Here is a 15236-nt window from a genome sequence, read left to right as displayed (position 1 = left end):
GGAGGGGGAGGGGGGAGGGGGGGGGAGAGAGAGAGAGAGAAAATAAATTTCATGTGCTATCACATTCTGCAATTGAGCTGTATAGCTAATTTTTCACACTCCCTCCTTTCCTGCAGATTCCAAGTTAAGATCCACAAACAGATATCCTCACTGCCAAGTCTGTGTCCTCAAATACAGACAAAGATGACAAGTTTTTCCACTACAGCTGGCATTTCAACATGTTGGTGACATGTCAACTTTTCGAATGAATAGTGAATCATTACATGGCTGTAACTGTGCTGATCACATCTTAAGTCACACATAATAGCTAGAACCACATAAGTAACTTTACTCAGTGACACAACAAAAATTATTAAAAGTAGGTGGAGATGTATAAGAAAAGAGTGGAGGCATAATTACAGAAATCATTACCTGCATGTTAGAGTTATTGACTCTGGCTGTTGAGACGCTTGTCCCACTTTAACACAAGGCGATGAATGGCTGTCTCATAAAATTCCCAGGGCTGCAATGTTAACCAGTTCCACATGTACAGCTGGACATCGTCATCCGAGGTGAATCGTTTGCCCCTCAGAGCCTTTTTAAAGGTACCAAAAATGGTGTAATCATACGAAGAGAGGTTCAGACTGTATGGAGGGTGGCCGAGAATCTCCCATTGAAATTTCTGCAGGAGTGTCACGACTGTATGGTCATATGAGACTTTGCATTGTCATGGAACAGAATGACCCCATGGTTAGATTGCCTGGTCGTTTTGATTTGGTCACTTGCCAAAGGGTGGTCAAGGTTTGCGAGTAATGCTGGGCATTTACTATTGTCCCGTGCTGCATGAAGTTAATCAGAAGGGGACCATCTTTTGGTCCCCTTATAAACGCTCTGGGGTGCAAACAATTCCCCTTGGACAATGACGTCCATCTGTACGTACAGAAGTGGTTAACACTGCAGACCCGGGAATTTTAGGGACGGCCTTTCACTGCCTTGTGTCACAGTGGGACAAGTGTCTCAACAGCCAGGGTCAATACTTCTAACATACAGGTACTGCTTTCTGTAATTACGCCTCCGGCTCGTTTCTCTTTGAACACCACTTATATTACAATGCACCCATTAATTTGCATCTTAAGTTGTATATTTTCAAAATTTTTACGGTGTCCACGGACCCAGTCATTCGACGTACCATAATGGAATAAAGTACATGGGGGTACAAAACATAATAAATTTTCTAGGCTCATCATTGGTAATCACTTTTGGAAAGTTGATCAGACCGTAACAATTTAATAAAATGTTGTGCAAGGATACAAAAAACAACAGCACTTGATGATGCTTGATAGCACCAATTAGTCCAAGAATGGAAATGAGAATAAGAAAGACGCCACAGGCAAGGATGCCGCCAATAATCGGCAGGTTTTCACCAAGTGGCGTAGCGCGTCCATAGACAGCAACTCCAATTAGAATGAAGGCGACAACCTGTAAATTGTGGATGAAGTGTGTTAATTACCAAGTGTTCAACACCTTGTTCATGTAGTAAACAAGACTGAGTAATCATAAACAGCACCTGGTTATATAATTAACGTAGAATACAGTTATGCAATTATGCATTAATAACATAAATTTAAACCGGATGCTAGCTTTATAAAAAGATGATTTATAAAATCTTTTGCCGGTATATTGACCTATGGCAATTGTATTTTGGCTACTTACGATATACAAAATGTTTAACGCAGTAAGTGCGTTTTTCGAACACGTAAATCCACCACACATATTCAGATCATTCAACAACTGCTTGTAGTTTTACTGAGTCAGTCTCCACACGATAACAAACATTCGGTCTTCAAAAAAAAAAAAAAGAATCCAGTGGTCACGAGGTACAATAATGTCAGACGAACTTCATCTGCGCTATTCAACTTACAACTGTCAAGCAAAACCAAAGAAGATATTAGGGAAGGCTACAGTGCAGTGCTACCAAGAGTGATACAGGATGTCTTTACAGAAAAATAGAGCTTTGAACACAAGGAGATTAGAACACAGAGAAGGTTCTTATTTTCTAACCACCTTGATTAGAATGTACTTCTTGTCGGAATCATGGCCAGTGGTTAATGTACTACGTCATTGTTGCATCTAAATGCTTCTGATGACAAATTGTGACGATGCACAATGCGTCACTTTTATCCCAGATCACCAAATTTAAAATTTATTTATTCATTAGTTCATCTGTAGACAAATTCCTTTCCTTTAAACAGATGCAGTCAGGACATTAGGCCTATGTAATTTATATCATATTAACGCATATAGCGTAACACTGACACATCTTATCCACTCAAAATTTAATTGAATCTACATCTGCGTCTATTTCAGGTGTGACCAAATTTTTAACTTACATGCGCAACATTGGAAGAAGGAGAGTATCTTTTGGCCACTCATAATATACTTAACATTACTTCAACTGCTGGGAATAAAAAAGAAAAAGGATGGACCAAGGACAAAAAACCATTGTGTGCTGGTAGTTTCAGATCAACATATTCAGTTTACTATAAATTTTTTTATCAGATGTGCAATGAACAATAGCGGCTAGGGTCACATTGTTGCTTGCTTTTGGGCCGCCTGCAAAAATTGTGAAGTGCTTGGCAAAGGGAGATATCCACTGTACCAGTTATTGAAGCTCTCCCATTCTGTTCAAGAATGGAGCACAGGGAAATTGATTGTTTATGATTGTTCAAAATGCCTCTAATTATGCAGTTGTCAATCTAATCTTTCCTTCACAGTCCATGTGGTAGCGATATGTAGAAACTTGTAGTACATCTCTAGAGTCATGATTTAAAGCAGGTTCTTGAAACTTTGTTACGTCAATCCAAGATTTCCTTAAAATCATATGAACAAGAGAGGAACATGATTAATCACGCATTGATGTCCACACGAATTCCCATGCTCATTTTCACATTTTTAAAATTATGTATTTCTCCACTTCACTTTTAAAACATGCACTGACTGCATTCACCAGCTTCACTAATATACGGTCTCCAAACTCCACTTTGAAGCACGATGGATGCTAAAAGCGAATGGAACAAACAAAAACAGAGCAAATAGCAGCAGGGTCATTCTCCTATAATGAAAAAGTACATGCGTTATATATTTATGATTCCTCGTTTATATCTACACAATAAATTCTTGCTTGTATTAGCCTACAAATAATTATCAAGACTGTATCGATTACCAGCTACAACTGGATAGACTGCATCAAACATTATTAAAGTGTTACGTTACAAAACAAATAATATGTAAAATTACCAAAAATTTGAAAAGTTTAAACGTGTTTCTATAGATACACTTCAGCTACCTTTGACATTTTAGTTCCCTCACAAATTTATAGTTTTTAGCAGAGCCTTTCTCCTGTTTAGCTAGTGGCTAGTCTTTTAGGTTACATCAAGATGAAAGATTAAATAACTTCATAATTTATTTTTGAATACAGATGTCTTCCCAGATATATTTTATTCTGATTGTGATTTGTTGTATAAAATTCATATGACAGTTATGGATGCTTTTTCAGTTACTTCAAGCCATTTCCTTTGTAGAAAATAATCGTCCCTATTTCTCATATTGTTGTCATGCATGTCCTCATTTAACTGAGTAGTACTATTTTCTTCAAAGTGCCTAATTGTTGCAGTATACACCGGAAAGGGATGGCTGTGCTATTCTCTGGATTTACTTTTGCAGGGCTTCATTAGCTTATGCTTATGCATATCTGCCGCAGTTCCACAATCTATAATACAGTAGTAGAACAAGTGTGGGTTGACTCTGTCATAGTACATTGTTAATAGTGTATCTGTTGTTACTTCCCAGTTATCATTCTAATTAAGAATATGCTAATGCTTATTATTTTCTTTGATGACATGGCCCTCCCATGTCAAGGGTTTATCACCTATAACACCCAAAATTCAGTTTTCCATACTATTTTGAGGGGCAGATATTGTTGGTCTTTGTAGTTTTACTTGTTTGTAATTATATGTAAGTGTTTTTATTTGTACTTACACGTAAGTTTTGTCGCTGAAATATTTATAAGCCTCCCTCAGATTTGCGGATGCACTTGATTCCAGTTCAGCTACTGAATCACTTTCTACTACAAGTGAAATGTCACTTGCTACATTGTCACCTACAGAATGAACCTGAAAGGATGAAAAGAAAGAATCCTTTAACTGAGCCTGAGGAACACCAAACTTTATTACCTGAAAATTAGTTTAAATTTAAAATAAAATTCCTTGTTTTATATTTTACTTCCACTCACTGTTTTTTGTTATCAACAGGTGATTTTATTAAGTCAACAGCCTTGCTTCTGATACTGTGATAGTTTAGTTTATGTGTTGTCTGTTGTGATATATTCAGTCAAATGATGACTTCTTTGCTCATCTAAAGCCCCAAGAACATCAGCTACAAAGTTAGCTTAGAATGTGCTGATAGACTTAAATTCTCTGAAACCTTGCGGTGCCTCACTAAGTGTGTTATTCTTCTCTATAAAATATAATATTTTATCTTACAAGACAGTTCCCACAATTTTAGATAAAATAGATACACTATTGATTATCATAGGGTTTGCAGGATTTATCTTATTACCACCCTTATAAATGGGCACAACCATTCTCTTTTTCTGGTATTTAGGAAACTTTCTGTTTTTAATGGTTGAGTTTTGTAGCGTGGCTCTTGAGGGAAGAAAAGAAAAAGAATTGTTATTTTATATTTTTTTGAAAAATGTCAAAAAGTAAATATATTGGTGGGCCACTTGGCAACAGAATAGGGGATTGAGTACACTATTGTAATAACATACGTTGGGATTAAATACCTGGTTGGCTCATTTTGAAAAAGAGCAGCAGATAGATTTATTTGAGATCGTTCAGAAGAAACATTATCATTTCTGTGCATTTTTGTAGTCTTATGTAGTCATACCTGGAACAACACTAGGGGACCAGAAGATTTATAGACTTTAAAAGAAATGCAACACTACACAATTAAAAAAAAGCTGATTCAGAAACAATAGGAAAACGATAATTTTCCTTCTGTCTCATGCTGTGTTTGGCCCATCAGCGTGATCGTAATTTCTGGTGATGAACTAACACAAAATAATTAACATTCAAGTTTAATTTACTAAAATAAGCACACTTATCTTTAACACACGTTTTTTAATGCTATGTACCTTTTCATATTAAATTACAATGGATGACCATTGTGGTTAAATACTTTATACATAACAGTTAAAATATCCCCTTGATTCTGTCTGTTCGTAATCAGTTACCAGAAACTACATGTTTTCTGATTGGAAAAATAACAATTAGTGTATTTAGTGAATATTTTCACATAAAATATAAAATACCAATGTGGAACGCAGCAAGTCTGTGTCCGCCTTTCATGGAATACAAACAGTAAAAGCTGAGGCGCCCAATGCCCCATTTGTCTTGAAACAACATAATTCTTTTTTATATCATTAATTGATACATGTACATAGAGATTTACAGGCACCACGCAAGAACGGCAAAGATAAAGAATAATAGATCCTGTCAGTGCTATGCGATGGTTCATTTCTTTTATTTTAGTATTGTTCGGTAAGTTTAGGCAATCAGGCGTTTATTATTGATCGTATATTAATGTTTGTGAGGCGAAAATTACTAATATTACAGTTTTACAAATCAGTCAGGAAAACAACAAGCACAGTGTTTTACTACACAAGTAAATATTCTGTCAAGACCTTTTATGTTTTGGGCTTGTATTATGCATTTGTTTTGCTATGTCCATTGATGCCACCAGAAAATACATTCTGTGACATTAGGGATGTTGTTCATAATTCCAGAGGCCAACATTCATTTTACCGCCACGTGGTTATGAAAATTTACAATGAATATAAATTATTCTGTAACTTACTCTCCGCTACAAAAACACTTTGTGATGGATGTGAAGTAGGTTAAAATCCACCTTTCTAGGTATTTAATAGAATTAATAACTAGATAATTTTTTCTTCATTGAAGACTTATTCCAACCAAAACTAAATTTATTTACTCTTGACCAAGTTATTAATTTTCTGCAGGGAATATTGGATATGTCACACAATTTAATATGCAAATACACTAAAACAGGTATAAAATCTCTGTTCCGACTACATTTATCATGTTATGTTTAATCAAGAGTTCATTACAAGGCATGTACAATAAATGTGTAATGAAAGAAAAAGAGCATTACACTTCTCAGGCACATAAAAGGTTATTATATATTTTCTGCTACAATGTGGAATTTGACACACATACTCACTTCAAATATTTCTGTGAGGTACTCTTTTAAACATTGTTCAAAAATTTTAAATCTTTCTATTTCCTTAACTCAGTTAGCAGCTTATCAAAACACTCTCTACCTTCTTCACTTGGAGCTCTAGTCTTCAGTTGGGGATTCCTCTGTCATGTGTAATAATTTTGCTTTCTTTTGTTATATATTCAGGTACGTTTTGTTGAAGAACCGATTATCACTTGCTCTCAGCATCATAATATTCTGATATATGTGCAGTGAGTGTACTATCACAACAGTATGTTGTATAAAATCTTATCCACAGGACTGTCTGGATAGTATATTTGCTATACTTCTCACTGTTCTTTTCTGAATTGCACTTTTTCAAAGTAGCTAGGTTGTACATTACCCCGTGTATGATTTAAGTAAAACATATGTGCAAGCAGAAGTCCATAGTACACTGCCTAAGAACTTTATCACTCTCAACTATTGCCATTTTGGGTATGAGGAAAACCTGTGTAGTAATCTTTTCACATCGTGTGTATATGTAAACCCCTGCCCCCATGTGAAATGCTTATCTATAACAGTTTTGAGCTGCTTACATCGTTAATTGTCACTCTATTTATTTTAATATCTACATTACAAATTCCTGTCTGGTAGATTTGATCCACTGTATACATTGTTTAAGATTGATTTATAAAAATATTGCTTTGCAGTAGATACTTATTTCCATTTTCAATATTCAGGACTACTTGCTTTTCAGGCTTCTCTTTCACTCGAGGAGTACAGATAACTGTTGTGCCACTGTAGGTACCTGAATTATATTCACTAGGAAATCATTTATGGAGAAAATATATACACTATGTGATCAAAAGTATCCAGACACACCCAAAAAGATATGTTTTTCATATTAGGTGAATTGTGCTGCCACATACTGACAGGTAATCCATATCAGTGGTCTTAGTAGTCATTAGACATCGCAAGAGAGCAGAATAGGGCGCTCTGCGGAACTCGAGGGCTTCGAACATGGTCAGGTGATTGGATTTCACATGTATCTTACGTCTGTATGCGGGATTTCCACACACTTAAACAACCCTAGGTACATTGTTTCGGATGTGGTAGTGAAGTGGAAACGTGAAGGGACACATACAGCACCAAAGTGTACAGGCCGGCCTCGTCTGTTGTCTGACAGAGGCTGGTGACAGTTGAAGAGGTTCGTAATGTGAAATAGGTTGAATCTATTCAGACCATCACACAGGAATTCCAAACTGCATCAGGATCCAATGCAAATAGTATGACAATTAGGTGGGAGACGAGAAAACGAGCGGCTGCTCATAAGCCACACATCATGCCGGTAAATGCCAAACGACTCCTGGCTTGGTGTAAGGAGCATAAACATTTGACGATTGAACAGTGGAAAAACGTTGTGTGGAGTGACGATTCATGGTACACCTGTGGCTCATGTAATATATTTAAAAAATGAACTAATTAATAATCAATAGATTGAATATTAGTAACTAAATATGAATTGAATTTGTTCAAAAATGTCTGCTTGTGCATTGGGCTTCCTTACAATGTTGGTGAAGATGCAGGCAGCTAAATGACTCCATGGGCACTGGCGCTTGTCGAAATTACACAAAAATTCAGCTACTTCCATAAATAAAAATGCTTTGTATTGATTCACGCACATTTAAATACACTTAGAATTTGTGCTCTAGAAATGTATATCCTTCTCTCTTACGAGAAAAAAGCTCGACTGATCTACTACTAAAAACTAAAAACAGTATATCAAAAGATGAATGTGAAAAAATTAATTCCTTGGTTTACACTTTCCTGATTAATGTCTTTACAGACTCGATATTTTATCCTTGTTTGTTCTTAAAATACTATCATTATGTTCCTGTACAGTTGCCCCCACTCTGTATGTTGACATGTTATAGAGACATACAGTGTTGTTGTTTGTTTACATTTGCCAATAGAGGTCAATGAACTTTATTGTCGGCTTCTCTTATTTTATTTTATAGAATGTATATGTCAGCTTATCCTACAAGTCTACAAGAAATTAAAATATTACAAATGTGAGTCGATCATATTTAAATTTTGCATGTTACCAATGATGTCCAGTTTGTTTCATTCTTGCTGCTGTGTTTCCCACTTGCACACTGGCTGATTGAGCGGCAAGAGCTAGTCGCCGACAGTCAACATGTTATAAGCTACCATTGCACGTGTGTCCACTCGTTTTCTTGGGGTTGATGTCACATTGAGTGTTAGTTACACTTTCATCTGATTGCCATGTATCGAAGAATTTGTTTCGGAGGCGAGAAGTGAAATACTCATCTACTGGTTCAAGGATTTATGAGGAAATGTTACTTGTACAGTCATGAACTAGTTGCTAAGGAACTTCATTCAGGGTGCAGTGAGTGTCTGCTTATTGTTCAAAATCCGACGCTGTGGCAGAATATCTCTATTTTTACGGCCCAGGCATCATTACTACCCATTGTACTCGCACTTTCAGCAGTGAGAACCCCGACCATCAACGTCTGTCGATGCTGCTCGAACAACTTTAGTGCACTTGACCATGTATCAAGCATTGAGCCACGGTACTCATTTCGTTTTACACACATGTTCATGTCCCACACTTGAAAATGCACTTGTTAAAAGACACATGTAGCCTCCAACATTGTATAAACTGCTTGTCCTTGGAGTTCATTTCTTCGTATAGAGTTTGATTTTCACTGAAAATTCATACAAGTCTTGCGTTACAATATACATAAGATGATAGCTTTTACCTATGGCTGACATTCCATGCATAAGTTATACAACATTATAAAATTTTTCATCAACTGCAGTTTGTTTGTTTGCGTCAACTCATCTTTGATCACATCATGTATGCAAATTAGTTACATATCACTTTTTTATAACACAATACAAGCATATGATACATTTCTGCTTCATTTCATTGATAGGCTTTTATCACTTATGGGAACTCATTTCTTTCGTAGTTAGAGGAGGGAGAGAAAAGAACATTGGAAATAAGACTAAAACATAACGCACTGTTGGCCTAACTACGCTTGGCGCCGCTTCCTTTGTTTCGGAGGTGAGAAGTGAAATACTCATCTACTGGTTCAAGGATTTATGAGGAAATGTTACTCGTACAGTCATGAACTAGTTGCTAAGGAACTTTGGTTCATTGAAATAATGTATACTGACTAATCATTGACAAAGTGTCATGTTGTTTCTTCATGTTTTAATACTGTTTACGTCAAATCGCGTGTAATTTAGAGTGAAATCTAATGTCTTCACCACCGTAGACTTATCTTTCTTAAATACCGGTACCTGGAAATGTCATTTTGTAAGGTCTCCTGCTTAAATGATCATGTGTACTCTGCAGTGAATAGGTAGAGACAATTGACCCGGGAATATACTACGACGATGCATATTTCATTTTTTTTTTCTTATGACCTTTACTGTAAATATCCTTATAAGTAAATTGTTTACTCGAGTTGCGGCCCGTTTCTTCATTTGGTATGTGCTGCTCTCACATTATTCTCTTCTTCTGCGCCTTACGATGCAGTGTTCGCTGAAAGAAAGTAACTTAAAACTAACATAAAACTAATTGCATTTTGAAGCTTGATGGTCACTGATACATTTGGGCATTACATACATCCACAGATATTTCCATACTTTGCTTCATTTCATAGACTTTCGATTACTCTACAAAGAAAATTTTGTTGTTAGTCCATCCCTTACATGTCTCGTATAGTTTTTTTCATAATGTTTCCTTTTGGTTGTAAATATTGTTGTAGTTAGCATTTAATTAGATCTCTGTGTACATAGAGTAATAGGTTCCTTACTTCTTGGACAGTAGATGTATTTGCGGAGTATTTCTGCTTACTTTATATTTAGGTTAAGTGCACATTGCGTCTCTATTTTGCTTGTGCCTTCAGCCAGTCTGTCGTGCATGCGTACAGGTCAATGTCTCCTCTCCTGCTTCTAACATCAGTGCGAATTGTGGAGCGCGAGTCGCTGAGCCGCAAGCTGTTTTTGTTTATACTTTCTCTTCCCATGAAGTGGTGTTTTACTCCACATTTGCTGTTAATCTTATACCTATGTGTACAGATCAAAAGAATCACTTATGCCTATACTCATTATTTTATCTTAAAATACATTCGAGAAGAAATTTATACTTAGAATTATGTACACTATGTACAGTTGTCTTGTAATAGAAAAATGTTACCTAGCTTCATTATTCTATAAAGGGTTTTATATCCTTGTGAGGGTAGAGACAATTGTCTCTTCCTGTTTTCTCATACACTAATCTGTACGTCCCTGGGTATGGTATTTTAGAAATTACATATGTTCCTGAATATAGTAATTGCCATTTCTTATTCAGTTTACCAATTTTTGTCGATTTATGGTGTGTCTGTATGAGGACTAGTTTCCCTTCAAAGAACTGTGTAACACGTTTCAGTTTCTTGTTATAAATTTTCTTTCTATACTCGGCCCTGTTTTCTAGAGTAACTATGGCTTGTTTGATTTTATCTTATAGTGTCATTTCTTAGTGGGTACCTTTGGTATGGGCGACTCCCACTCATTCGTTTGCTTTGTGTGGAACATCAATTTATTAGGTGTGAAACCTGTTGAAGAATGTGGAAGGTGATTGACAACTTGCATGAAAGGAGTTACGTATTCTACCAGTTTGGTGTGTTTCTGTGGTGTGTATGTCTTAATAACCCTGTTAAATTTTTTAAAGACTCGTTCAACTGGGATTGCTTCTGGGTGAAAAAAGCTTACTAATATATGCTTTATGCCCTGTGATATCATAAATGGTTTTCAATGTTGCCCAACGAAATATGAAGCATTATCAGTTAGTAGTACCTTTGGTTTACCTACTCTTCTCAAATAGTCTCCCTCAATTCTTCTTCTGGTGTTTGTGGCTGTTACATTTTTAATGGCATCCATTTTGACATGTTTTCAGAAAATTTCATAGTGCTACTATGTATTTTACTCCTCATTTACTTCTTGGATATGGACCAGCTGTGTCCAGGGATACTGTCTCTAGAGGGTTTTTTGTGAGTATTGGGTGTAGCTCAGTATATTTTGACACATGTGACTGTTTTGATTTTTGACATACTGTACACTTTCTTGATACCTGTAGGGCTCATCTTCTCAAATTCGGAAAATAAAAAAGTGTCGCAATTTTTTCAGCACACTTGCACACTCCGTAGTGTCCCCATACTTCATGTGTGTGTCTTATAAATTCGTCGATATAAACTTCAGGAATACACACACACACCTTTTGATCAGATTTCTCATGTTTCCTATGAAACAGAACGCCCCTGTACTCCTGATATCATTTACTTATCTTTTCACCTTCATCTTGTTTAAGGTTTTGCATGACTATACTCCATCTGCAATCTTGCTGTTGTATAATTTTCATCTGCTTACAAAATCTATGATAATCAGATTGTTGTGTCGTACCTTGCAAAAATAGCGTTTTGATTGCTGCATCTTGCTCTGTTAATTCATCAAATTCCTCTAAACCTAGTGGTAGTCTAGACAAGGCATCTGCAATAACATTCTGAGTTCCACTGACATAAATGATTTCAAAATTGAAATCCTGTAAATATAGACACCACCTAGCTAATCTACGGTGCAATAGCTTACATGTTAAAACAAATGACAGTGACTGGTGGTCACAGTAAACTTTGGTACTCTTGCCCCACAAAAAATATTCAGACTTTTTAAATACCCATATTACCACTAAACTTTCCAATCCTGACACAGAGTAAGACGTTTCTGCTTCTGATAATGTGCGACTAGCAAAACTAATGACTTTCGGTACTTCCTCTCGCATCTGAAATAAACATACCCCAAGCCCTTGAGATGAGGCACCTGCGCATGGACAAAAACCCTTTGACATGTCAGGGTGGCTAAGTATGTTTGCATTTACCAATGCCTACTTAATATTATTAAAGTCGTCTTGACACTTATCATCCCATAACCAAAGCCTATTTTTTCGTAACAAGTTGAGAAATGCATCACTGTTCATCAGTTGCTGTGGTACAAATTTACAAAAAACCAAGCTAGTCCTATAAAGGCTTTTAGTTGTTTTTTATTCCTTGGAGCTGGACAGTTGCGTATGGCATCAACTTTTTTCGGATCAGGAAATGTACCTTGTTCTAGCACAACATGTCCGAAAAATTTGACTTGCTCCTTATCAAAACTATACTTTTTTAAGTTGGCTGTTACTCCATAATCTGAAAATCGTTGGAGCACCTGTTCAATCAGCCTGATATGTTCTAACCAAGTGGGTTTGGCTATCAGCAGGTCGTCTACATATACAGTGATTTTGCTAAGCAGTTCTGGTCCTAAGACCTTGTCCAATGCACATATGAACACTCCTGCGCTAATGTTCGTAACTTCTGCCCCACAAAGAAGTGTAGTAATTTTTCGACTTTCTTCGTGGAGCTTTATTTGCGAGTAGGACATTTTGAGATTGAGTATACTGAAATATTTGGTATTGTAAAACTTTAGAAGCTGTTCGTCCAAATTGTCTGGTCTTATGCATTCTGGTACTATAATCTTATTGATACCTCTAGCATCGAGAACTAATCTTACAGAACCATCTGGTTTGCTTACTGGTAATATTGGACTACAATAATATGAAAATGAAGGTTGCATAATTCCCCATTTAATCATATGATTGTTCCCTGCCTTTACTGCCTCTCTTTTTTCCCATGGAATAGGATATGACATTACTCAAAATTGTTCATGTGGATAGACTTCAATTTTACATTCATAGCCTTTGATTACTCCTGGCTCCTTACTGAAAACATTGGCATACTTAAATAACAAGTTAGAAAGTTCTTGTTGTTGCGTCTCATTTAGTACCTGTGATTCACTTAGTTTCTACTTTACCATTTCGTAACTAACCTCAATATTCGCTTCTTGTTCAGTATCGAATATTTTGTGAAATACACAGCTGGGAATGAATATTGCACTATGACATTTGACTCTGGTATGTTTTGGTTACTTTCATCAGGTGTTTTGACTAATTAAATAGAAAAGATCTGATCTATTACATAAAAGTGGCATTTACCATTACCTATATCAATCTGTGTTTTGTATGTTCTAAATGTGTGCATGCCAATAAGTCAATTAACAATAAGTTTGTCATTTATATGAAAGTTGCACTTCACTGTGTAATGTTCAGTTTGTACAGGAATAAGCGCTTATTGCTTAACCAATTTAGTCTTACTGCCAATAGCAGCTTGCACCTTGCAATTTTGTACAGAAAGTATTGGGAACTTACCGCTCTTCTTCAATTCACAAAAAAATGCATTTGACATTAGGTTGGTAGTTGAACTTCTTATAACTGCCTTTATATTAACTTTTAGCGTGGTAAGTCCCTACGTACCGCTTATTAACCCGTTAAATCTAATACTGCATAAAGCTTATTACCCACCCCAATACCTGGCTATGACATCCAGCCTTTATGTTCTTATAGTAACTTCGGGTATTCCCTGACTATACCCAGCATATTTAATACACTAACCTATGTTCAATGCTGCTTCAAAATTTGCTACATACCAAATGGTGTATTTATATTTAAGAGCTTCATGAAGTTTGTATGTAACTCCACTGGCTATACTGTCTTCATAATGTTTTGTGACGTTGCACGCACCTATTATCCGATAAATCCATTACTTTATATAATTGTCAGTAGCTGGCTATGACATACAGCCAACTGGTTTTCTCATGTATTAATTGCTGATCTCATATTGTGTATCTAACCGCTAAGCTGTACGAGACAATTGTCCTTATTATCATTTACAGGCGTTAATTCTTAGCTAAGTTCCACATATGTCAGTTACTGTTAGTCTTAACTTATGGTTTTTTCTTATTGAAAGGTTCCTTTATGCTATATACTGTCATCTGCCTCTCATAGAACTGACCTTCAGTCATTATGGTTTATTTGCCAGTAACATTTTTAGCTGTTGTAACAAATAATGTTATCAGTTAATGTTTATTCTTACTTATGTACAGTACACTTCTTATATGTCTTTTGCATTTATGGAATGGTAATTTCAATGACTTGTGATTTTAATGCTGTTAATAGTCCAAACTATTGTAATAAAATATCTTGCATAATAATCTCAATTAACATTTTCTGATATTAAGTCAGTATTACTCCACAAGCACATCCGCGTGACCACAAGCTGATTTCTCCGCATCGCTGTCCGCAGTGCCCAGTTACGACTCAGCACCTGGGGCCCACCTGTCTGGCCCGTTTGTGTGGCCTGTCGGCAAAACATTAGTAATAGTGACGCAGTCTAATGAATATGTACTGTAGTACCAACATTTTAAGTTTGACAAGGCCAATATGTGACATGTTTTAAATTTAATTTTATATTGTGACATTTATGTAGAAGGCTACATTTTTAAAGCCGAATCCTAGGTAACGTTTCTTTGCTTATGCAACTGGAGGCTGAAACTTAATATAATTACATTTTACAGTTGCTGACTCTGCTGCACCATGCTAAAAATATTTAAATAATTATGATGTTCGTTTTGCCAGCACATTGGTATAGATGAGTTGGCTGATAATTGTCAGTTGTTGAGTAACCCCAGAATGTTCGCAAATTGTCTGATAAAAAGGCTAATTTGATATTTCATTTTTGTAATGTTTCCAAGATTTGTTAACAGAGCTATTTCTAATTTGATGATTTGCATTTATGCTGGTTTAGTGAGGTTAGGTAATACTTGTTGCATAAATGAATCAATTAGTAAATATGATATAATTTTTCTAACTAATGTAACTTCAGTTGTCAGATGTTTTTGAACAGTTAAACTTTACATGCAATATAATTTTACTAAAACAAATCAGTCTCAGTAATTCACCACAATCAGTACCTCCTCCCTGTCCTGGCCTGGTCATACGTTTTCCAAAGAAGTTTGAGTTTCTAAAATGTTTTCATTTGTCA

At 35.9% G+C, this 15236-nt stretch overlaps 1 protein-coding gene across 2 annotated transcripts in view; it reads right to left on the bottom strand.

Annotated features, from left to right (window-relative positions):
* The window catches only part of LOC124552618 (tetraspanin-31), a 58860-nt gene extending 56956 nt beyond the window's left edge, over positions 1–1904 (bottom strand). For both annotated transcript variants that reach the window (XM_047126945.1, XM_047126944.1), the window contains exons 1-2: positions 1693–1904; positions 1291–1458 (exon numbers count right to left, since the gene is read on the bottom strand). In XM_047126945.1, the coding sequence (XP_046982901.1) occupies positions 1291–1458; positions 1693–1752 (228 nt within the window). In that variant the 5' untranslated portion in view covers positions 1753–1904. The remainder of the gene's footprint in view (positions 1–1290; positions 1459–1692) is intronic.
* Positions 1905–15236: the final 13332 nt, after the last annotated feature.

The sequence above is a fragment of the Schistocerca americana genome, chromosome 10 (assembly GCF_021461395.2).
Source record: "Schistocerca americana isolate TAMUIC-IGC-003095 chromosome 10, iqSchAmer2.1, whole genome shotgun sequence".
NCBI classification, from domain to species: Eukaryota; Metazoa; Arthropoda; class Insecta; order Orthoptera; family Acrididae; genus Schistocerca; species Schistocerca americana.
This window is presented reverse-complemented; position numbering and strand designations above follow the sequence as displayed.